The 26,085-nt window shown below is 37.5% G+C and overlaps 1 protein-coding gene across 1 annotated transcript; it reads left to right on the top strand.

Annotated features, from left to right (window-relative positions):
• The first annotated feature begins 1,680 nt into the window (after nucleotides 1-1,680).
• LOC110570779 (26S proteasome regulatory subunit 7-like) lies at nucleotides 1,681-3,014 on the top strand. Its single transcript, XM_044915790.1, is given in 2 exon segments — nucleotides 1,681-2,515; nucleotides 2,518-3,014. Coding segments are annotated over 2 exon segments (1,290 nt in total). The 5' UTR covers nucleotides 1,681-1,722.
• The last annotated feature ends 23,071 nt before the right edge of the window (nucleotides 3,015-26,085 follow it).

Below are 26,085 nucleotides of genomic sequence, written 5' to 3' on the forward strand. Positions count from 1 at the left end.
AATGTGTGTATACCCAGGCAGTAAAGATAAGATTTTATTTGTTGATCAAAAGTACAGTGTGCTGGTGCAAACTCTAACTGAAATGTTATATGTAGTATTTTTGTTGAACATATTTAATTCTGTGAGACAATCTACAATTGAGTGTGAATTTTTTTTTTTAAGATTTATTTATTTATGAGACGCCTGGGTGGCTCAGTCAGTTGAGCATCTGCCTTTGGCTCAGGTCATGATCCCAGGGTCCTGGGATCGAACCCCACATCGGGTTCCCTGCTCAGCAGGGAGCCTGCTTCTCCCTCTCCCTCCTGCTTGTGCTCTCTTTTGCTATCTCCCTCTCTCTCTCTCAAATATTACTTATTTGAGAGAGTGTGAGAGAGAAAGAGAGAGCGCAAATGGGGGTAGAGGGAGAGGGAGACTCCTCAGGCAGACTCCCCGCTGAGCATGGAGCCCAATGCGGGGCTCTATTCCAGGACCCTGAGGTCATGACCTGAGCCTAAACCAAGAGTCAGACCTTAACCTCCTGAGCCACCCCGGTGCCTCTAAGTATGAATTCTTAACTGCTTTATCTCTTCTCCTCTCACTGTCCTGATTAGTATTATCTTGTTCATTTCCACAGATGAAAGAAAGGGAATGGGGGAAGAAAATGAATTCCTGGGCTATCTGTTTTTTTTTAAAAACTGATACCATTACATGCTTAAAAGATCGTAGTCTGGTAATATGTATATATTTTCAAATACCACATAAAAGGCAGTGTATACCTGATCAGCCTCTGTCTTTTGTTTTTCCACTGAGTATTTTATACTGGAATGAGATCCATTTTAATACATGTAGCAGGGCCTTATTTAAAAAAAAAAAATAACTCATGCTACTGGATCATGTGAAGCTATCATGTTTTATTTAATCAGACCCCAAATTATGAATATCTAGTTTACCCTTTACAACTGTAGACAAAGCTGCAAGGAATGTTTGTATATTAATTTACAGCCTGTCAGCTACCTATAAAATATCACATCTGAATTTCCCCAGGTTCTGTACAATTCTCCTGGCTCTGAAACACAACTTCAAAGGTCAGTGAGGAGAAAGTAGGATACTAGACCTTGTGGGGAGTTAACCCCCTATTCTCACGCCTGCCATTGCGACCTCCAGCTGCCATGTTTATTTTTCATCAGCGCATCACTACTTGGCATTTCCCCTGACACATCAGACTGCTTCCCAGTTTCCTGCTTGCTGCCGACAGGGCTTTTCTGCATTGAGCACCGAACACATTTCTACTCATCTTTTAAAACCTATTCACACATCATCAGTCCTAGGCAAGCACCTCCCCTCTGCTTCCAGAATTAATCACCTTATTTGCATGCCCTCTACCGTGTACACATTTCTGTTACTGCCCAAATAACAATTTATTATAATTATGTGTGTACATGTTTGACTTCCCTATTGGTCTCTAAGTTGCTGGCGGGTTGGGACTGGAACTTATTTGTTTTCCCATCTTTAATGCTAATCTCTGTCATCTAGACCCTTGACTAATGTTTGCTAAATGGCACAGGAGAAAATTCTAAGTGAATTTGGCTATATTTAAAAGAGAAAAACATTTGAGGCTCAGAGTCCATGGTTAGTTTTAGATCTTTAGGAGACAATGGGGACCTTTGTGGTAGAAAAGGCCCTTTGGAAGCGACAGAGGTGCTGTGTAATCAGTAAGGAATTGAGGCACTCGGAGCACCTAAAATGCCGGATTACCTCAGTGCCAATCAGTGGAAAACCAAGGAGGATGAGAAGCCCATCCAAGCTCTGGATGAGGGGGATATTGCCTTGCTGAAAACTTATGGTCAAAGCACTTACTCTAGGCAGATAAAGCAGGTTGAAGATGACATTCAGCAACTTCTCAAGAAAATTAATGAGCTCACTGGTATTAAAGAATCTGATACTGGCCTGGCCCCACCAGCACTCTGGGATTTGGCTGCAGATAAGCAAACACTGCAGAGTGAACAGCCTTTGCAGGTTGTGGGGTGTACGAAGATAATCAATGCTGATTCAGAGGACCCAAAGTACATTATCAATGTGAAGCAGTTTGCCAAGTTTGTGGTGGACCTCAGTGATCAGGTAGCACCTACTGACACTGAAGAAGGGATGAGAGTTGGGGTGGACAGAAATAAATATCAGATTCACATTCCGCTGCCTCCCAAGATTGACCCAACAGTTACCATGATGCAGGTGGAAGAAAAACCTGATGTCACATACGGTGATGTGGGTGGCTGTAAGGAACAGATTGAGAAACTTCGAGAAGTAGTAGAAACCCCATTACTTCATCCAGAGAGGTTTGTTAACCTTGGCATTGATCCTCTCAAGGGTGTGCTGCTCTTTGGTCCACCGGGTACAGGCAAGACCCTCTGTGCCCAGGCAGTTGCCAACAGGACTGACGCTTGCTTCATTCGACTTATTGGATCTGAACTTGTACAGAAGTATGTCGGTGAGGGGGCTCGAATGGTTCGTGAGCTCTTTGAAATGGCCAGAACAAAAAAACCTGCCTTATCTTCTTTGATGAAATTGGTGCTATTGGAGGGGCTCGTTTTGATGATGGTGCTGGAGGAGACAATGAAGTGCAGAGAACGATGCTGGAACTGATCAATCAGCTGGACGATTTTGATCCTCGAGGTAACATTAAAGTGCTGATGGCCACTAACCGACCTGATACTTTGGATCCAGCACTGATGAGGCCAGGGAGATTGGACAGAAAGATTGAATTTAGCTTACCTGATCTAGAGGGTCGGACTCACATTTTTAAGATTCACGCTCATTCAGTGAGTGTTGAAAGAGATATCAGATTTGGGTTGTTAGCACGACCGTGTCCAAAGAGCACGGGTGCTGAGATTAGAAGCATCTGCACAGAAGCTGGTATGTTTGCCATCAGAGCACAGCGAAAAATTGCTACTGAAAAGGATTTCTTGGAGGCTGTAAATAAGGTCATTAAGTCTTATGCCAAATTCAGTGCTACTCCCCTCTATATGACATACAACTGATCCCTGAAGGCTTTCATGAAAACACCTCTTTTCATTGGAATCCTAACTTTATTAGACTTGTTAATAACCATTACACACACAAAAATAAAGCATTTCAAAATTGTAAAAAAAAAAAAAAGAAAAGAAAAGGCCCTTTGGAGAGATGGTGATATCAGCTTGTCTTCCTGCCTACTCTGTGTGGGTTTTGGCATTTTGTTTTGTATGACATTCTTCAGCTTGTTGGTATTACAATGTTGGAAGTTTTGCTAAGTGAATCAGAAAATTTCAAGTTACCAGGAAATAAAGTTGATAGAAGGCACAGCATGGATACTAAAGTAAAAAATCTTGGGTAAGAAAGAAAGGATAACAACAACAACAACAAAAAGCTTAAGAGACCTTGAAATATTTATGTGTAATGAAGTTTGAAAAGGAACATGTGTCCAAATGAGATTATCCAGGGGGAAAGCCTTGCTCCAAGTATGCCGAATTACCATTAATCCTATTGGCAGAAATCATTTATTTCTGCTCTCAAAGTTTGTGTCAAAGACTAATATCTAGTTTTTAGTATAATTATTGTCTAAACTTCCAGCATTTAAAAGTAATACTCTGAATTGACTGATTTTTTTAAAATCATAGATTATAGGAAAACAAATCCTCAACTTAAAAAGAAATTCACTTTAAAATGCCATGCTTGGTTTTTTAAAATAGTTTATATGATGCAAAAAATCAGCTTCAAATTAAATAACATTCCTGGTAATTGAATAGAAATTTCTCCCAAATAAAAGCATTTTAAAGTCAAATTTGTAGTTATTGCTATAGCAACAAACAAGAATTTATAACCATTATATTAATGAATGACTCAATGTTTTAGATTTATAATCAGATGGAAAGATAATTTCATTTAGTATGAGCCCAGTGTTCTTTCTCGATATCTCTCTTAAGCTTATTCAAAGCCCTCCTTTAGAGATAATTTACCTGGTATTACTGTTTTTAAATTTTTGCACATGATACAAAATTGAAAAAGTACAAAAGTGTAGACAGAGAAAATAAAGTTTTATCATTTCCCTATTTTTAATGACCTCACCTATGTTCCCAGAAAGCAAGCAAGCACAGAACATATCTTTAATGTTTTTACTATTTGTTACTGAATTTGCTCATACTTCACAATGGCAACATATTGTATACACATTGTTCTGCTTTCACTTTTTTGCACTTAAGAGTGCAGATCTTTTCCTAATATGCTAAAGAGAGCTGTTTATTTCTTTTTTTTTTTTTCTGAGAGCTGTTTATTTCTAAAACTGCATTAGATTCTACTCATTGGTTCTATTACAATTTAGCTTAGTCTTCTATGGATGGACTTTTGGATTGTTTGCAATCTTTTACTTGTAGCAAATATAATGTAAATTCATCACTTGGCATCGGTGGGAGTAGGAATGTAATTACTGAGTCAAGGAACATGTAATTTTCAATTCTGATAGATAAAGCAAAATTGCTCCCCATAGAGGATATGCCAGATTAATATTCCTCTGAGCCATAAATAAGAGTGCCTATTGTCTGTATCATTATCAGTTGGGTGTGTTATAAACTTTTTTAATCTTAGTAACCTGAATTGTAAAAACATCTGTTTATGCTTTTAATATATAGTTCTTTATAAAGAAATCAGGCATTTTCATCCAAACAGAGCCATTTGTGTTCCTTTTTTCGTATTATTTATTAGCCATTAAAATAAACATAGCTTTATTGAGAGATAATTTATACGCTCTACAATTCTCCCCATTGTAAATGTGCAATTCAATTCAATGATATTTTTTATTTTATTTATTTATTTATTTATTCATTTTTTATTTTTTTAAAGATTTTATTTATTTATTTGAGACAGAGAGAATGAGATACAGAGAGCATGAGAGGGAGGAGGGTCAGAGGGAGAAGCAGACTCCCTGCCGAGCAGGGAGCCCGATGCGGGACTCGATCCAGGAACTCCAGGATCATGACCTCAGCCGAAGGCAGTCGCTTAACCAACTGAGCCACCCAGGCGCCCTCAATGATATTTTTTAAAGATTTTATTTATTTATTTGAGAGAGAGAGAGAGGGAGAGAAAACACAAGCGAGGAGAAGGGCAGAGGGAGGAGCAGACTCCCTGCAGAGTAGGGAGCCCGATGCAAGGCTCAGTTCCAGGACCCTGGGATCAAGACCTGAGCTGAAGGCAGACGCTTAACCAACTGAACCACCCAGGTGACCCTCAATTCAATGATTTTTTTAAAAAAATTTGCTGTTATACAAACATTGTCACACTGTAGTTCTAGAACATTTGCAATACCTCAAAATGTCGTCTTCTGACCATCTGCAGAAAATCCTTTATCCCACACCTGACCTATGAAATCACTGACATGCTTTCTTTCTCTTCAAATATACCTTTTCTGGATATTTCATATAAATGAAATCATATAATATATAGTCTTTTGGATCAGGCCTCTTTTAGTTATTATAATGTTTTAGGGATTCATCTAAGCTGTAGGATATATCAGTACTTTGTTCCTTTTTATTGCTGAATAGTATTCCATTGTATGGATGTGCCACTTTTATTTATTCATCATTTGGTGGACATTTGGATGGTTTCCAGTTTTGGCTCTTGTGAGTAATACTCCTGTCAACATTCACTTACAAATAGTTGCGTGTTCATATGTTTTCATTTCTCTTGGATGGGTTCCAAGAAGTGAAATTGCTGGGCCATATGGTAAGTCAATGTTTCACTTCATAAGAAACTAAAAATTGTTTTGCAATGTGGCTGTATCATTTTACCTTCCCACTAACAATCAAGAAGGGTTCCAGTATCTCCACATCTTTGCCTACATTTTGGACTATCTTTTTTTCTGATTACAGCCATTCTAGTAGGTGTTAATATCTCATTGTGATTTTAATTATATTTGTATTTTAATTAATTTGTATTTCCCAAATGACTAATGAAACTGAACATATCTTCATATGTGTGTGGGTCATTTGTTTATTTTTTGCATATTATCTATTTAAATACGTTGTCCATTATTTCTAAGAAGTTGTCCATTTCATCTCATTTGTTTTATTTTTTGGCATAGTTGTTTATAAATTACCTTATAATCTTTTAAGTTTCTGTAGCTATGGTAGTGATGTTTCCTCTTTCATTCCCAAATTGGGTAACTTGTATTTTCACTCTTTTTTCCCTCAGTTGGTTCAATTAAAGATTTGTCAATTTTGTTGATCTTTTCAAAGAACCAACTTTTAGTTTTATTGCTTTTTTTCTCTTGTTTTTGTTTTCTATTTTATTGGCTTCTGTTCTAATATTTATCATTTCCTTTCTTCTGTTTAGTTTGGGTTTAGTTTGCTCTTCTCTTGCTAGTCTTTTAAAGTAGAAACATAGATTACTGGTTTGAGAGTTTTTTTTTTTCTTTTCTGATATATGCCTTTAAAGCTGTAAATATCTCTCTAAGTACTGCTTTAGCTGCGTGTCAGAATTTTGGTATAGTGTGTTTGGTTTTCATTCAATGCAACATATTTCTGAATTTACCTTATGATTTCTTCTATGACCTGAATTTGGTAGTTTGTATCCTCTATCCATCCACTTTTTATTGGTTAGTCTAGTTAAGATTTGTCAATTTGTTGATCTTTCCAAAGAGCTAACTTTTAGTTTTATTGTTCTTTTCTTTTCTTTGTTGTTGTTGTTTTGTTTTTTAATTTAGAAGTGTGCTGTTTAATTCTCAAGTATTTGGGTATTTCCCAGATTTCTTTCTGTTTTGGTTTGCAAATTAATTCCACTGTGGCTGAAAACATAGTTTGTTTGATTTTTTAATTTACTGAAATTTGTTTTATGGCCTACCATCTGGTTTCATCCTGGAAAATGATCCATATGAAAAGACCAGGCATTCTGCATTGGTTGGGTGGAATATTCTACATAAGTTAGTTAATTTTAGTTGATTGATAGTGTTGTTCAAGTCTTCTGTACCCTTGCTATTTCTTGTAAATTAGTTCAATCAGTTATTGGCTCTTGGATATTGAAATCTCCAACTATCACTGTTGAATTGTCTACTTCTTTATCCCACTGTTCTTTTATTGACTTCTTTTAAAAGAAAATATTTTTAGTGAACCATTTGAAATTCTCTTGATTTTTAAAACTATTTAAAAAAATTCTCTCAATGGATTCTCTAGGAATTATCAAATACATCTTAATTTATCACAATCTCCTGAAGATTAATACTAACTTAATTTTGGTAAAATACAGAAACTTTGCTCCAATGTAGCTCTATTCTTCCCCCCTTCTTTGTGCTATTATTGTTACATATATTACATCTGTTGTTATCAATTGAATAATACAGTGTTATATTTGTTGCTTTATACAATCTTATGTCTTTTAAAGAAGTTAAGGGAAGAAATGTGAAAAAAATATGCTTTTAAAGTATTTTATATTTGTCTACATTTCCAGTTCTTCATTTCTTCTTCTGTATTTGAGTTACCACCTGTGTCATTTAAGGCCAAAGGATTTCCTTTTAACGTTTTAAATGTTCTTTTCCTCTCTTCCCAAGAGCTCCAAACATATGAGTTAGCTCATCAAGAGCCTTTCACCAAGGGTAAAGAGACTTTGCCAGGAAGACAGGCCAGTTCTTAACCTGGAAATCAAGGCCTCTCCCTGTATTTAGGGGGGGGAGTTTGATTATGACCAGATGAGAGAAAATTTAATTCAAGTATAAAGTAGGATCCTGACCAACAACCTATATCCTAGGTTTGGGAATGCTAAATTCAATGAGAATCTTTACACATCCAAAATGGGTACATTCATGCTTGCATAACTTGTTTTAAGAAAACAGATAATCCTCTGTAACTGCTGATGATTCTGCCCCATTGGGTAAATATGGGGCCAAATTTACAGGTCCAATTTGTACTAGGTCAGAATTTCAAACCTATGATTAAATTTCCTACCAAAACTATGTATTTGGAAATGCATACCTTGAAATTTATGTCTCTGTGCAGTTTGAACTAAATTACGTATTAACCAGGGGGAGACAACAAATTCAACAAAGAAAAATTAAAACAAAATCTAATAGTGTGCTGCTTCATTTTTGCATTGTTCGCAATAAATAAAGCTAGAATAAAAAGAGGAGAGGACCATTGTCTAGACAAGACAGAAGATTGTTTTTGTAATAGACTTTACTCTTAAAAAGAAGCATTCTTCCCAGATTAAGTTGTGGCTCTATTATTACCTGATATTATCCATGAATCCCTTGCTTGGTACTCACATTATTTGAGTACTGACTCTATTATTAATCATCCTGAATATTATCATTACTGTTACCAAGGCATACAAAGGATTTGTTTTTAAGTTTCAGAAGTTTTATTTTAAATCTTTTGCTCTACATTTTTCTTGATGACAATTTCTTATTTCTTTGAAATTTATATCCTTCTCTTTTATTTTCTGAGAGATGTCATGAGGTATTTTATTTCTGCTAACTTTTCCATGATGTTGAGAGCTGCAAAGATTTGTGAAGCTGAAATAAATTCCTTCTTAATCATTTTCGACATTTCTTTAATAACACGTATATGTAATTTCTCAGTTCTGTTGATTCATTGTACTTTAGAAATACTCCTTTAAGGTTAGTGGATGTTAGTCTCATTTTGTGGTAGGAGAAAAGAGTACAGAGGAGTTTGACAGCTATTTTAAGACAAGGGGAAAATTTTGTGTGTATGTGGGGTGAGCTTAATAAAGGTTTTTCATGCATTCCGCTGTTGTGTGAGGAGGCAGGACTACCAAAAATGGTGGATTGTGGGCTGACAATTTTTACTACTTGTGGAAGTTTCTTTAGGAGCCATGGGGTTGGAGAAAGAGTTTTAGAGGGCAGAATACCTTCTCTTTTCCTAGGACTCTGTTGGATTTTGCACTAAGAGTTCCCCAGAGTCAATATAGTGCCCTGAGAATCATCAGTGAATATATAAAATGATTCATCTCTATCCATCTCAGAATCACATTCTGTCTTATGGAATATTATTATAGAAGTTAACCTACAGAAGAACTAATTCTATTAGTGCACTGCTTGAAATAGGCTACTTAAGAACCCTGATCCCATGTCCCCATCAAATTTGCATCATTAAACAAAAGATACATTTAGCAGGGGAGATGAAATTGGGTGGACATGATATATTGCTTCACAGGACTTAATTATAATTTGTAGAATGTTCGGTTTCTGCTAAGGCTGGTATAGCTAGAATGGCATTGGTTAGCTTCCGATCTGGAAAAAATGCCAGACTATTGATGAGTTTCCCCCAAAACGAAAGACATTTATTCATTCAACAGGTATTTACTGAGTTTCTATTATGTGTATTAAGCACCATGTTAGATGCCACATCTAAAATAAAATGTTAAATAGTCAAAACCCATTTTCTCATAAAGCTTTCAGACTTGTGGGAGAGATAGATAATAAAATAATGACACAAATAAATACGTATGATATATAAAGTTGTGTAATGGTATTAAACAAAGACCACTGGTCTGGAGGCTAAGGGAAGATTTCACCGACACCAATGAGGGGTCTGTGGTGGAGGCAGTTGGTTCAGAGAAAAGAAGGGAGTATGTGCATCGAGCTCATGGTGGAATGAGCATTACTTGTCCCAGGAACCCACAAATAAGGCTAAGATGGCAAAGCAGGAAGTACAAGAAGCAGAAATGTAAGATGTGAGAATAGAAAGGGAGGCAGAGGCCAGATCAGAAAGGATACTAAAGGGTAAAAAAGGAGCTCGGGCTTTAGAAGCACCCCCCAACCTTAACATTCAGGAAAGTAGATTCAGTTCTGAATCACCAGTTAGGTAGGCAAATTCTTACCTCAAGAGTTTTCCAATAATTGAGATTCCCTCTCCTGGAGAAGTAATAGAGTAAGTGATTTATGCGTTGTTGCATATGGATAAAAAATATTCCTAATATCCACAGCAGGGAAAGAAAAAGAGCACTTTTGCCTTTTAGTGTGGTGCTGTACTATCCACTTCTGAATGCAAAGCTAATTATTTGTCAAATTAAAGCCTATTTTTACCAGTAATATTATTACCCCTTGGAAATAATTGATCACCTTGGTTGCAGGGCTCTGGTGTAACAGTGGAGAATATAATTTTCCATATTCAAAAGGCTTGTAATAAATGTAGTTTGGTAGGTTTAGAATTAGCTTTAAAAGTAGAAATATAAACAGCAAATAAAAATTTGTCTTTTGTTCTTTCCTACTGTAGTTATTAGCTAGCATTAATGTGAGAAACGTCTGAATGCTTATATTCTAGTAGGCACAGTTTGATGATGTCCTCGTGGTCACCATAGAAGAGAAAAATTATATAAATGAATCACTTGTTTGTAGATGGGGCAAAAGTGAAGACAACTTCTGTGGGTGTCTGTGGACTCATTAGTTGCCTAGAAAAGACAGCTAAAGTTAAGGGTTATTTTTATTTTCTTCAAATTTTTTTTTGACTCAGATACAGTAGCAAGGAAACTTAAATATAGCTTAAAATACTGCATCATTACATAGCAATTTTCCCTGATAGTCTTTGATATTTTTTTGTATCTTTCATGTTAAGATAAAATTTATCCTTCCCCTCTCCCATTAGGGAAGTTAAGGAGAAGCCACCCCGAATGCCACCCCGAATGCCACACTTGGAAGATTGACTTCACAGATAAGGGTAGATAAAATGTGAAATCTCGTGCCCCTTTCAGGATGCCCTTGCTGGGTGTGAGACCAAGTGGGAGAATGAGCCAAGTATTTGTTGCATGAACATCCCTCTTTGAAAGTCTGTGACTGGGCAGAATTTCTCTTGCAGTGGATTATGTCCCAGTGGATTTGGTTCTGACCATTTGAAGGCTTTTGTGCCTTTCTGGGGTAATGTTTTCATGTTTCCCTTCTGTAGGTCATGTATCTCCTCCAGGAGAGACTTGGGGCACTGATCCAAGGGTGACGTGTCACAAAAGCCCATGATGTATATGGCTGAGCACACTGGAGATCAGGCCTCATTCTTGCATTCACCAGCCCCTTAACTATACCCCCCACTTTGCCTACTTTGCCTTCTGATTTCAACACACAACTTTTCTTAGTATTTAGTAACTGAGGAGCCTCATTTTCTGTTCTCAAATCCTGCGTACTATGCCCATATATTTGTCACACCCAATAAAATGCACTGTGCACTCACTTCAAATTAAAAAAAATTGTTAAGCACGTATCATGTGCCATGCACTCTGACAAGATTTTATACACGTTCTCATTCAATGCTCTCAATAACCCCACAAAGCAATGTTATTATCCTGATTTTAGAAATAAGGAAACTGAGACAAGCCAGGTGAAATAGCTGGTCGGTGACTAGGAAGTAGGAGAATCCAGTTTTGAATTCAGGCAGGCCAAGTTCAAGGCCTAAGCTCTTAACCACCTGACAGTACTGCCATAGCAAGTAGACTCTCTCTTCTGCATCACCAATTAATACTTTTTGAGCATCTTAGCTTCTACTTAACAGAAAACATGAAAACCATATAGCATGAAAACTCTCAGAAACTCACATCTGGATCTCTTCCTTGGACACAAAGAGAAAGAAGGGCTGACATGAAAAATGGCGCCCCTGTTTCTAATTTATTTTTTCATGGAATAAGAAAAGTGCAGAGAAGGAGAGAATTGTTCTAGAAAGGCTACTAAAAGGAATTTTCCAGATTTAACACCAGACATCGGTGTTGATTTGTCCTTCCTCCAGTGCTGAGATATGGTACTGAAGCAAACTGAGAAGAAAAAGATGGTGCTTGCTTTCACACTGAATGGATGCAATGTGGAGCCATTATGATGGAGGATCTGGGCAGGCCAGGAGGAAACAGGAGGACTGGGATCCGGTCTCCATTTTGCTCCTCTGCAGGGCAGCCCTGAGCAGTTCAGGACCTGCCTCTGTGGCATGCTGTTAGGTGAGGGAAGGAAAAAGAACTAAGCTGCCAGAGGGTCATCTCTGTACCAGCCCAGCTCTTGAGGCCCTTCTAAGACTATGAGTCTATGAAATGTAAAAGCAGAAAGGGCAGCCATTTGAACCCATTTTGGGTCAACAAATGACTACAGGCCAGATCTGGTGAACAAAAGGTAGAGAGAACAGAAGTGTCCCTACATAATTCCTTTTCCATATGCATGCACAATTAAAATAAACTTAGTTTAAAAAAAATAGCATCAATCTTTTTGGAAGAGGTTTGGGCATAGGAGAGCCCTGCCTGATATAGAGAGAGTGACAGGGGCTCGTTGTAGCTCATGAGGAAAATAACTTTGATTGTCACTGGTGATGTGCCTGCTGCCTGCTCTGAATGTCCCTCCTGTTATCTCCTGAAAGCACTCATCTGTGATTTCAAATATCATTAAGATTTCCATGGTAAATTAGCTTCCAGTTATTCCTGGTCTGTCTGAGGCCACAGCATTTATGCTCAAACAGGACTGCCAGCACACTCTGATGGGACAAAATGCAGATGAGTCATTGAAAGTAGCATGGTTATCTTTGCTTTTCTTAGACGAAAAACGCAAAGATGGCGGAGACTCTATACAGTTTACATGACTCTGCTGTTCAGTGTTGTTCGTGATTGCATTGAGCATCTCCGGGCTTGAGACCCGCACTGGTGAAGTCATCTTTTGATCTGATTGGTGTTTAGAGCCCATGCTGTTCTGTGAAGAATAAGGCCCAAGATATCTCGGTCCAATGTCCTAGTGAGTTTTCTCTGGTTTCTTTAGAGTAACCGAATGCAGCTTCATGCCTCCAGCACAAAGAATCAATGATTTTAAGCTTGTTTCATGGGTAGCAGCAGGAAAACATCACAATGCTCTCCTAGGACAGTTGTATTGATCTGCATCATTTCACTCAGGTTTCCCGCCATGTTGTGGAACATTTAGAGAGCGAAGCTACAGGAGATCTACCTGCATCAGCGCTCCTTGCTTTCTTATTCAAATAAAAGAAAAATCGAGTCTAGGGTTGCCCCATGTTGGGCTGGCCCAGATTTTGTGTTTCATCACAATTTTATGTGCTCCAGAGAATGAGTGAATATAAATACATCATTGACAATGAGGCAGATTGTCACAAGCAAGAAAAGTGAAAGAAAGAGGGAAGATTGGAAGGGAGGAAGAATAAAAGCACTTTGTCAGTGTACAATAGAACGAACAAGCATGGTGCTCTTATTGTAAGAGACTCATAGACCTACCCTAACAAATTTACTGTCAGTGCTTTGTAAGGACTGAATTTGAAATGTTACACAAAATCTTACACTATCATTCAATAATTACATTCACTATTAAAAGTGCAATTTGTCCATTTCCCACATACTGGAAAACTAACATCATTATGTATCCTTTTGGAATATGCACCTGTATATTTAGAATTTGTGATGAGTTAGAGAGGGGCTGATCTGAAATTTTGCTCCCTATCAGGGGATAAACAGATTCCTTATTCTGTATATAAGCTTTTGAATATTATTTCTTTTTTCCATTGGCCCAAGATTACTGACAATATTCTGAGGAAATGGATGTGTTTGTGTGGGCTGGTTTGTAGTGAAGGATCCATTTGTCACCATTCTGGGTGATGAGGTACTGAAAAAATGTGTAGAAAAGAAGGTGAAATCAAAAAAAAAGAGAAAGGAGTAGAAATGAATCAGCTATTAGGAATCAGCAGATGTAAGAAAGCAATGAAGACCTCTGCTCTGTAAGAATTATTTAGGATTGTGGTTTGCAGTGTTACAGGCTCTAGAGGGGGCAAGGGGGAGAGAAAAACATGCACATTTGAGCATTTCCTACAGTCAGCCTGCTTTGTATATATCTTCTCATTTAATTTTATCAACTGACAGTGAGAAGTAGCATTTTCTAAATCCTACTTCATAGGACATGATATAAACTGTGAGATTATGTAACTTTCTACAAGTTGCACGTTGAGGGGTGGGGAGGTAGGATTTGAACTCAGGTCTGTCTGACTTCAATTCTTTGTTTTTGTGGCAGAAGGTGTTTTCCAAAAGTGGCCATAATATTATCTTCAGTCTCACTGGCTCTTCTACTATGTGACCTTGCCAATCACCCATCAAAAGATGGTATCTATTTCCCCTCCCCTTGAATCTAGGCTGGCCTATGACTCACTTGTAGCCATTGAAATATGACAGAAGTGACACTACGTGACTTCCAAGGCTAGATCAGAAAGGGCCCAAGGGCCATAAAGCTTCTGCCTGATTCTGTTGGGACACAAGCTCTGGGGAAAGCCAGTTGCCATGGTAGAATTCTCACTACCCTGAAAGTGCCATGTTGGAAAAACCATCTTAAAGGTTTCTGTCAACAGTCCTAGATGAGTCCAGCCTTCCAGCCATCCTTGCCAAGGCACATATATAGTATGTGAAGCCATTTTGGATTCTCCAGACCAGCATAGTCATCCCCTGCGTGCCACCGAGTGACCCCAGTCAATATTCCAAGGAACAGAATAGGTAGTCAAGCCCTGCCCACATTCCCGACCCACAGAATCATGAAGGATAACAGATTTGGGGTGGTTTGTTACACAACTGTGGTAACTGACCACTTGATAACCATATGGTTGCCCTTTGCCCTAAGGCAAGACCAGCAGAGAAACGACCTGCATCTGAGTGATGGGGAGAACTTTGACAGACTGATCTGAGGCTAGTTAGAAACTGGTTCAAAGAGATGAAATGACAGCGTTTTCTGGAGCCTAGGTAGAGAAGGACTTGGGCTGAGAACAAACTGGTAGGAAAATCTAAATTATAAAACAACTACAGATAAGATGTTGTATCTTTGCAATAGCTCCTAATCATGTCTCCATTCCCTTCTCCCCTTCAGCAATCTTCTCCAATTCTAGAGTTACACATTTACTTAAAATCAACTCCATCATTTTACCTTTTACTTTAAAATACTGCTCACTCACTTATGTCCACAGAAGACAGCCTAGATTTCTTACTTTGTCAGATCAGACTGTTCAGTATAAAAGCTAAAAGTCAAGGATTTGGAATCAGAAAGACTTAGGGTTGGTTAAATTTCTAATGAGAAAGCCTTGTTGTCTCTCAGTGTTTTTGTGTGGTCTATTTCTGGATATGCAGCATCTAATATGACCAAGATAATGTTTTCTGAAATAACGTGATTCTTCCATGGCAGGCATCCTTATAGACAGATAACTCATGTTGAGGCTTTATAAATTTACCTATTGGTCACCCTTTCCACAGATAACTTAAGGCCTATCTGAGATACCAAACAGTTATTTATACCATTTGCTCAACCAAAAAAGGCATCAGGCAGGTGTCTGTATATTAAAGTTGCTAAAGGAAATGCCCTAGATGATTCAGGGTTACATTTCTTTCCCAAGTTCATAGACAATTGCATTATCCAAAGCACCTGGGAAAGTCCTCAGGCTTACAAATGCTGTCAAGTAATTAAGGGTGAGGAATTCCACCCCCCCATTATTATAGACTTATGATTGGCAGAGATTTAAAAGACAATTGTAGAGTTTGTCAGGGACCCCCTCATCTTTTCCACAACAGGAAAGTCCATTTGTGTCCCACTGTATTTGGTAAGTGGCCTTGTGGGAAAAGTGGTGGCAGCTACGGTGCTAATAGTACTTTGTGACTAAGCTCAGTGCCAATATCATATGGCAGAACATTAGTGGTGAGGAATTATGGATTTATCGGATGCTGGGGCAGGAATGCGAAGCTTTGGAGATTGTTTGGAGCACATGCTGAGGTTTAACACCATAGATTTCTGAAGAGACCCTATCAGAGGATGTTAACCCAAGAAAGTCTATCTGGACTTTTTGGCTTGCTATTCACCTCACTTCTTTTCCAACCCCCATCATCTACAATTTTAAATGAGCTTTTTGTGTCTGACTTATTATCCTCAATCATTCGTGAATTTGACATCTTCTTTTAATTGACTAAGAGATGACTTTGTCCCATGTTCTACTTTTCTCTCGCCATATGCCAGGTTCTGACAGGCCAGCATAACATGGCATTTGAGAACTTTGTCTTTGGCCTAGATCACTTAGGCTTGATCTAAGCCTTGGCTTTTGTTTTACTATCGTGGGCAAATTATTCACCCTCTCTGAGCATCATTTTGTATTGCTCGAAAAGTGGTTTTAATAAATGTACTTGCACAGGGGTTGTTAGGGGAATAAAAAAATACTGTATATAATATGCTATAATCAGCCTGTATTGTTGCTCTTGTTGTTTTAAATACGTAATGTTGGCCCATTTTCTATTTTTAGCTTTGCCATTCTAACTCTGCCTTACCAACATCAAGGACTTCCAGCCCATTTCTCTGCTAATTGCCTCAAATAGGATAGGTTTAATAAGAATGCTTTAGTGCAAATGTACTATTCAATATTCACTAGACATTTGTAAGGATCTACAGAACAACTCTCTCAGAAAAGAAAATGGTGGCAGAAAATAAAAATCCTCCAAGAGAACTAAACTAGTTTTAAAAAAAAATTGAAGTGGTTTCATCATACATTGAAGACGGATTGTATGAATTGTTGTTCTGTACATTTCCTGAGGGCAAGGATCATGTCTGCCTTGTTCATTGCAGTATCCTTAGCACATGAAAAAACTGTCCCATACATAGAATGTCTTCAGTAAATATTTACTGAGTGAAGGAACAAACTGCACATATGTTAGCTTTGTTCCAATACCAGCAGTATTGTCTAAGAAAACAGCTCAATACTGCTCTAGAAGATCCTATTCATTTTCCCCTTCCTCCTGCTCGCCCTTCCTCCCTCCATCCCTTCATCTCTTTCTTTTAGCTCTTTCTGAGACAGCTGGAAAGAATGTGGCCTGTTTAAAATTTCCCCTTCAGTTCCCTCTCTGCTGCTTTCACACTCAGGATATCATCCAAACACAGTATCAGTCTTGGGATTTTTTTGAAAAGAAGATGAACCATTGGAATATTTCAGGGGCAATAGAAATTTCAAACTGAAAAGTTGGGTCTTTGGATTTGTGATGTAGCATCGTTTTTCAAACATTTTTCAAATAGAGAAGTTGGTCAAAGTTGAGGTTGGCACACATGTTTCTTGGGGCATAAAGAATCACAACTGTCAATGTCATTAAAGGACTCTGACAGTAACTGGACATGTTGGGATCCTATGGTATATTCTCCAATAAATCCCAGACTTCGTGTCTGAGTGAGCTGCCGTAGCTTTGGGGTAGAAACAACAAAGTCATCAATTGCCTTTATGTCAATTATATCTGATCAGTACTAGTGAGAAGTACATATTTGGGGATCCTAAAAGTTTATCCCATGTTTCAGTCTAAACCGAAGTGACTCTGAACCTTTTCCTCTTTGTTATTTCTCCCTCTCCTTGGAGTAGTTGGTACAGTGGTTCCAGAAGCCTAAGAAGGTACATTTTGCGATAGAACTAGCTGATGCTGGGGCCCGAAACACAAAGAAAAAGGAAAACCTGTCAGAAAGCTGAAACCCAGAGGCTGAAAGGAAAGCCAGAAAGTCTCCCAATTGGGCAACTCTGGCCCCACCATGGAGCAGATCTGTGGCTGGTCTGCTTCGGTTTGAATCCTGACTCTGTCCTTAGTGGTTTTTCTAGTATTATGAATCTGTCTTTACCTCAAATTGCCACATTTAAGGAGAAAATAGCAAATTCAGTGATATATATGTATTTCATATACCTGTTAGCTGCTAGTGCTATTTTTACTATTATTATCATGACTGCCCCCAGAGGTACAACCAGGGACTTGAGGTTCAGCTCCGGCCCAGTTGCCACTCAGGTGGGGCCCTGCAACCAGCCCCCTGCCTGGGAATTTGTTGGAAATGCAGAATGTCAGGCCCCACTCATCTTCCCTATTCAAAATCTGCATTTTAATAAGGCCCTCTGAATGATTCAAGTGCACAGTGAAGTTTGAAGAGCCTGGACTGCAGGTAGAGCAAGGGAAAGGGTGTGGGGTGGAGGTTAAAGGATTGAGATCAGTGTCCTGAAGGAGACTTAACTGGTTTATTTTCACCGGTGGACAGGAACTGGCAGAAGGGACGGTTTGCCCTGGTTTTCCTGCAGGGAAGGGAACAGGGAGATGAGAGAATTTAGAGCAAATACTGGGGCCCACAGCTGGGCTTTCTGTGCCAGACCCTCACTTATGTTGGTTTAAGAATAAAATGAAAGGCTCTTGGAATTGCAATCTTAGAGTAGGAGACAGACCTCAAAGCCTTGAGTACTCTCCCAGCGTCCAGTTTGAGACTTGAGCTGATCAGGTGCCAGGAGGAAGGTCATCCTTGATTGTTTACCAAGCATCCTTGAGAAATTTTTTTTTTTTTTTACTTTGTGTCTTACATTCTCCACCTTTTTACTCTGAGCTTCACTAAAGGATTCATGATGAGAGGAGACGGTGCTGTGTAGAAAAATGATCTTTACTGCTGCAAAATATATCCCTGCCAGAAACGAAAAATGCTGCAGCACTTAATTAAAGAACATAGAAAGTCACCAAAATATTAACATTGAACCATGGCCTCTGCCTCTCACTTTTTTGCTTAAGAATCTCACAGAGGAGGAATGACAGCAGGGAAGGCAATCTGAATCTTCCTTCCCACCCCGCCCCCAGTCCTCTGAAGAAAGACTTTGTTCAGCAAATTAAACAGGTAAACAAGATTTTAAGAAGAATGTTTAAACTGCTTAATAGAACAAATTGTTTTTTAACACCCTTAAGCAGCTGTTGGAATCATCGATTTACATACACATAATGAATATGCTAATTGCAAGTCTTTCTCTCCTCATCATTAAAAATAGGTCTCCCTTGGGACTTCTAAAAAGACAGCTCATTGTTATTCTGGTTGTAGTTACTATATATACTTGGGTGCACTCATTTACGTATCTTTACAATATATATGCTTTTGCTAATTGAGGTATGTCTTCCATACTCAAGTACTTGAGTCCGTGAAATTCTACTATATGTGAACATGTAGAAACTTGCAAATATATTTTAAAATCCATTGTCCTGCAAAATAATTTAAACAGTGCATGGATTTTTCACTAGGCTTCCCACATTTACCTAGTTTATCAGAGTTTTAATGTATCCTATGGAAGGAAACCGTTAGAGTTCAGATAATTATAATATTATTGCTTTGAGTCATCATTTCAATTATTACTGATGTTCCTAGACGTTCAGGGTACGATATATTTAAGTATAGCCCATTTCTTTTGAATCCTGAACCTGTGGGCTTTATTAATCTGCATGGCTCATTTGCATTAATATGAATGGAAATATTGATTGTATCTGAATTATTCATCACTTAGAGATGTTAATCTGAGTACAGTTGCTACCTTGAAAATACCAAGCACAGTATTTATTTTACTTGTTTTCTATATAAGGCAGTTCAGACACTTAAACATAACAAAAGTAAATCTGAGAAGACTCAAGGAAACACGAGTAGATGATAGATAATAGGCATCCTGTAAGATAATTATCTCAGGCACTGAATTTGACTGTAAATGCAAAGTGGCTAAAGAAATTACAGAAGTCATCTTGGATTACTTGGTCATGTCATCATCCATTTTGAATCCCCAATTTAGAGCTTTGAGTAAAACACCTCACAAGTGATAATAATTTATATTTTAAGAAGCTTGATATGGCCTGATTATGAAAACTCAACTAGGAACACTACAAAGTGACCATGCTGACAGGATTCTGAACTGTGACTGCAACATAGGAGCTTGAATAATTAAGGTGAAATCAGTTTTTGGAAATAATTCAAAGCAATGATTAAGATATTGTCTGGTTAGGTACAAAATCGAATCATGTATTTATGATTCTGAGATGCATCTTTATATAATGATTAATAAATAATGCACTGATTTGAACATACAAGGGAATGAAAAACATTAAAAAAAACTAGAATTGTTTCTGACTTCATTAATATTAAAATTTTTCTCCAACATTGGTTTGCTATTTACTCAAGCTCTTTGCAATTCTGTAAATGAGCTCTCCTACCTACCGCACCCCCCTTTTTTGGGTCAGGATTAGAGTTTCATTTTTCCCTTAAACCAATTAAATATCTCTTATAGAGTGTGAGCTAAACACACTTTCTTTGCATCCTCATCAACTTGTACTCTGGAGATTATACCTTTCGTGAACTTTTTTTGTGACTTTCTTAAGAGCTCTCAATTCCAATTTTTTCTGTTTTGTTTTACACCATTGTCCCTATTTAGAAAATAAGCGAGCTTTCAGAGTTGTCTTAAGTTTCAAGTAATCAGAGGTATTTTAGTAACAAGCCATGCTCTCCTAATTCATCCTTAAAAGTCCCTTCCCTTCCCCTCCCGTTCTCTTCATTTTCCTTGTCTTTCTTCTGTAAACCTATTTACAATTTTACTATCACATCTAGGTTTCTTAAAGTTGAATATGAAAAGCTAGCATTTCATAACCTGCGCCAGTGTTGCATATTCTTCACCTTAAAGCTAAGCATAAAGATGCATTTATCAGATAGACATCAATATAAAGGAAGGATGTGGGTGACATAGGGAATGATTTCTTGACTAGTAAATTGCTCAAACAACTGGTTGTTCTAATCGCCTTACAAAAACATAGGTGATATCATTAAACGTTACCTCAGTAAAATTATTTTAGGTATGGCTGGTGGTCTAATTTAATAAAGGGATGAGACTTGAAAGATCCATGGGAACCTAGAAGAATAAAATATGTATCTTAAACATTTAGCAAGTTGAGTGAAATCATAATAAAATTTTCTGTTAAGTGTCTATGAAGCCGAAATCAGAGTATTTAATAGATCTTAGGATTTCTTCTGAAATTATTAACAGAAAAGAATGAAATGCTGCCAGTGACATAGTGCCAGGCTATTCAACCCTATGAATATATATATGTATATGCAGTGTGAACCTAAAGGCACATAAACCCCAATGTGGTATTTGAATGCATAGTCCTGTCAGAATTAATATTATAAACAATGTCTTTTCTTGCAACTAAAAATGAGGGCAAAATGAAAAGAGGAAAAATGAAATTCTTCTTAGCATGCTGACATTAATAATGGGATATTAAGAAGACATTTTCAAGAAAGCAGCATGAAGTCTAACCGACCTAGACTTTGACTGAGGATGGCATGTCCTTTGTAGTCTTCTGTCCTCCATCTCTACCAGCAAAATAGATTTCTACTACTGCTTCCACCTCAGTGTTGTTCAAGTCAGTCAAAAAATTCTATGACTCCTTTTGACACAATAGATTTTTTCCCCCTATTCCCTCCCTGCAGAGGTTACCAACATGGCAAACAATTATGTATCTTAAGGTGAAAGCAACATCCATGCAGAGCTGAGCATTTTTTACCTCAGGGGATTATTGATTTGTGCAGTGACTTTTGTCCTTGGTAAACCTCAGTTTTCAATGGTGTGCAAATTTGTAAGTATCAGCCCAAATCCCAGGGGCCTTTCTTCAATTAATACATGCTTTATTGGGAAGCTTGTTTTTCTCCACAGGAATTCACTCTAGACATTTGAGATTCCAGATATAGACAGAATGAGATTTCAAAAGAGTAAATATACTAAAATGATGGGCTAATGTCAAAGTCAAACTAGCTTTAGATTAGCCTCACAATTAGTTTGATTAAAATTGGGAAATCAAATTTTATTATGGATGCTCACATAATACTCCAGAACAGTTTCTTCCTCTTGTTACTATGGATATTTTGGGTTGGATAATTTTTTTTTTTTTCCTGTGAGGAGCTACCGTGTGCATCATAGGAAGTTGAACAGCATTCCTCAGTTATACTCACTAGATGTCAATAGCACCCTAGCTGCCCGTTGTGACAAACCAAGACGCTGCAGAGAGTGTCAAATGTCCCCTGGGGGACAAAATCAGACCCTGGTTGAGAACCACTGCTGTAAAATATTCAGTGACTTCTCTTGCAAGTCACACAGAAAATGATGGATTCTTGTAGCTAAAGATGTTATCTGGGGATGCCTGGGTGGCTCAGTTGGTTAGGCGACTGCCTTCGGCTCAGGTCATGGTTCCAGGGTCCTGGGATCGAGCCCCGCGTCGGGCTCCCTGCTTGGCAGGAAGCCTGTTTCTCCCTCTCCCACTCCCCCTGCTTGTGTTCTCTCTCTTGCTGTCTCTCTCTCTCTCTCTCTCTGTGTCAATTAAATAAATAAATAAAATCTTTAAAAAAAAAGTTATCTGATCCAGGATCCTTCATTGGGCAAAGTTGTTTTTTTGTTGTTGTTGTTTTTTGTTTGTTTTTGTTTGTTTGTTTTTAATAGAGCTCAGTTTCTTCATTTGTATGACACCTAAGTAATCCTCAGTTGTTCTGGTCTGATATGACTGCATTTGTATTTTCGGTTGCTAAAGTCTGGTAGGATGACATGACAGTACCTTCAGGACAACTGCCAGGTGTCTCTCACCATCAGGGCTATGAACTTCTGCGTTCATTGTTACCTTCTGGCATTCTTCTACCTGCAGCAGCTCAAATCTGGTTCTCCTTTCTTCTTCTACATCTGTTTCTTTTCTTTTTTTTAATTGAAGTATAGTTGACATATAGTATCCTATTATTTTTAGGTGATTCGATCAAATCATGGTGATTTTACACATTTTTTCTACATTTCAAGTGCTCCTTATGAAAAGTGTAATCACACCTGTCATCATAGAAACTTATTACAGTATTATTGACTATATTCCCTATGCTATACATTATATCCCTTTAACTTATTTTATAAATGGAAATTTGTACCTCTTAAATCCCCTTCACCTACTTTGCCTGCACCCCAACCCCTCCCCACTCCACTCTGTTGACCAAAATTTCCTGTATCTATGAAGCTGTTTGGTTCTGTTCATTTTTTTTTTTCAGATTCCACATACAAGTGAAATCATGGTGTTTGTCTTTCACTGTTGACTTATTTCACTTAGCATAGTAACCTCTAGTCCATCCATGTGTTGCAAACGGCAAGATTTCATTCTTTTTTACAGGTGAGTAATGTTTTATTGCCTGTGTGTATGTGTGTGTATATATATGCACACACATACTTTATCCATTCATCTATTGATGGACACTTAGGTTACTTCCATATTCTGGATATTGTAAATAATGCTGAAATAAAAACAGGGGTGCATACATCTCTTCAAATTGGTATTTTTGTTTTCTTTGGATAAATGCCCAGAAGTGGAGTTGCTGGATCATATGGTAGTTCTATTTTTAATTTTTTGAGGACCCTCCATATTGTTTTCCATAAAGGCTTTATCAGTTTACATTACCACTGACACTGTACAAGGGTTCCCTTTTCTCCATGTCCTTGCCAACCCTTGTGATTTCTTGTCTTTTTCATCTTAGCCATTCTGACAGGTGTGACGTGATATCTCATTGTGGTTTTAATTTGCATTTCCCTGACTATTGGTGATGCTGAACGTCTTTTCATGTACCTGTTAGCCATCCGTATGTCTTCTTTAGGAAAATAATTTCAAGTTCTCTACCCATTTTAGAATCAGGTTGTTTGAGGGGCACCTGGGTGGCTTAGTTGGTTAAGCGTCTGACTCTGTTTCAACTCAGGTCATGATCTCAGGTTCATGAGATCCAGCCTTGGGTCGGACTCCACACTCAGTGGAGAGTTTGCTTGGGATTCTCCCTCTCCCTCTCTCTCTACCCCTCCCCCATCTCTCTTGTTCAAAACTAAATAAGTAAGTAAATAAATAAATAAAATAAAATAAATCTGGTTGTTTGAATGTTAAGTTGTGTAAATTCTTTATATTTTGGATACCAACCCATATTGGATGTATGATATGCAAATATCTTCTCCCATTCACTGGTTCCCCTTTTCATTTTGTTGATGATTTCCTTCACCGTGCAAAAGCTCTAGGTTGATATGATACCATTTGTTTATTTTAGCTTTTGTTGCTCTTGCTTGAGGAGACTGATTCAAAAAATATTGCTAAGACTGATGTCAAAGAGCTTATTGCCGGTGTTTCCTTCCAGGAGTTTTATGGTTTTAGGTCCTCCGTTCAAGTCTTTAATCCATTTTGAATGTGTTTTTGTATATGGTATAAGAGAGTGGTCCCGTTTCATTCTTTGGCATGTAGCTATTCAGTTTTTCCAACACCATTTATTGAAGAGACTATCTTTTCCCCATTGTATACTTTTGCCCTTTTTGTCATAGATTAACTGACCATATATTTATGGGTTTATTTCTGAGCTCCTTTTTCTATTCCATTTATCTATGTATCTGTTTTTGTGCCAGTACCATGATGTTTTGATTACATCTTTGTGATGTAGTTTGAAACCAGGGAGCATAATACCTCTAGCTCTGTTCTTCTTTCTCAAAATTGCTTTAGCTATTAGGGGTCTTTTGTGGTTCCATACAAATTTTAGGATTCTTTGTTTTATTTCTGTGGAAAAATGCAATTGGTATTTTGATGGGGATTGCATTGAATCTGTAGATTGCTTTGGGTAGTACGGACATTTTAACAATGTTAATTTTTCCAGTCCATGAACACGGAATATTTTTCCATTTACAGGCATACCTCATTTTACTGCACTTCACCATATTGCACTGCATATATAATTGTGTTTTTTAAAAGTTGAAAGTCTGTGGCAAACCCTGTATTGAGTGAGACTATGAGCACCATTTTCCCAATAGCATTTACCTGTTTGATGTCTCTGTGTCACATTTTTGTAATTCCTGCAATATTTCAAACTTTTCTTTTTACTATATTTGTTATGGTGGTTTGTGATCAGTAATTACAACTTGCTGAAAGCTCAGATGATGGTTAGCATTTTCGGTGATAAAGTATTTTTTTAAAGATTTATTTATTTATTTGAGAGAGAGAGAGAGAGAACAGTGGGGAGGGGCAGAGGGAGAGGGAGAGACTCTCAAGCAGATTCCATGCCGAGTGTGGAGCCCAATGTGGAGCTTGATCCCATGACCCTGAGATCATGACCTAAACTGAAACCAAGAGTCAGATGCTCAACTGACTGACCCACCCAGGTGCCCTGTGATGAAATATTTTTTAATTAAAGGAAGTACATTGTCTTTTTTAGGCATAATACTATTGCACATTTTATAGACTATGCTATAGTATAAACATACTTTATATGCATTGAGAATGGGAAATCAAAAATTCATTTGACTAGCTTCAGTGTGATATTTGCTTTATTGCAGTATCTGGAACCAAATTTGCAATATCTCTGAGGTATGCTTGTATTTGTGTCATCTTCAATTTCTTTTATTACTTTCTTATAGTTTTCAGAGTACAGTTCTTTCACATCCTTGGTTAACTTTACTCCTAGGTATTTTATGCAATTATAAATAAGATTGTTTTCTTAATTTCTCTTCCTGATAGCTCATTGTCTGTGTATAGCCATGCAACTGATTTCTGTATATTAATTTTGTATCCTGTGACTTTACTGAGTTCATTTATCAGTTCTAATAGTTTTTCTGTGGATTTCTATATATAGTATCATGTCATCTTCAAATAGTGACAATTTTACTACTTCCTTTCCAATTTGGATGCCTTTTTTTTTTTTTTTTTTTGCTGATTTCCATGGCTAAGACTTCCAATACTACGCTGGATAAAAGTGGTGGGAATTGGCATTCTTGTCTTTGTTCCTGATCTTAGACGAAAAGCTTTCAGCTTTTGACCATTGAGTATGATGTTAGCTGTGGGTTGGTCATATATGGCCTTTATTATGTTGATGTACATTCCTTCTATATATACTTTGTTGAGAGTTTTTAGCATAAGTGAATGTTGAATTTTGTCAAATGCTTTTTCTGCATCTACTGAGATAATCATATATTTTTTATTCCTTTTGTTAATCTGGTGTATCACATTGATTAATTTGTGGATGTTGAAACATCTTTGTATCCCTGGAATAAATCCCACTTGATCATGGTGAATGACTCTTTTAATGTATTGTTGAATTTGATTTGCTAATATTTTGTTGAGGACTTTTGCATCTATTTCATCCAGGATATTGGCCTATAATCCATGTGTGTGTGTATGTGTGTGTGTGCATGCATGCTGTTTTTGTCTGGTATTGATATCATTTATGAAAATGCTGTTTCATAAAATGAATTTGGAAGCTTTCCTTCCTATTCAGTTTCTTGGAATAAGTGGCAAAGGATGGTACTAATT

This window comes from Neomonachus schauinslandi, chromosome 1 (genome assembly GCF_002201575.2).
Source record: "Neomonachus schauinslandi chromosome 1, ASM220157v2, whole genome shotgun sequence".
Classification (NCBI taxonomy): domain Eukaryota; kingdom Metazoa; phylum Chordata; class Mammalia; order Carnivora; family Phocidae; genus Neomonachus; species Neomonachus schauinslandi.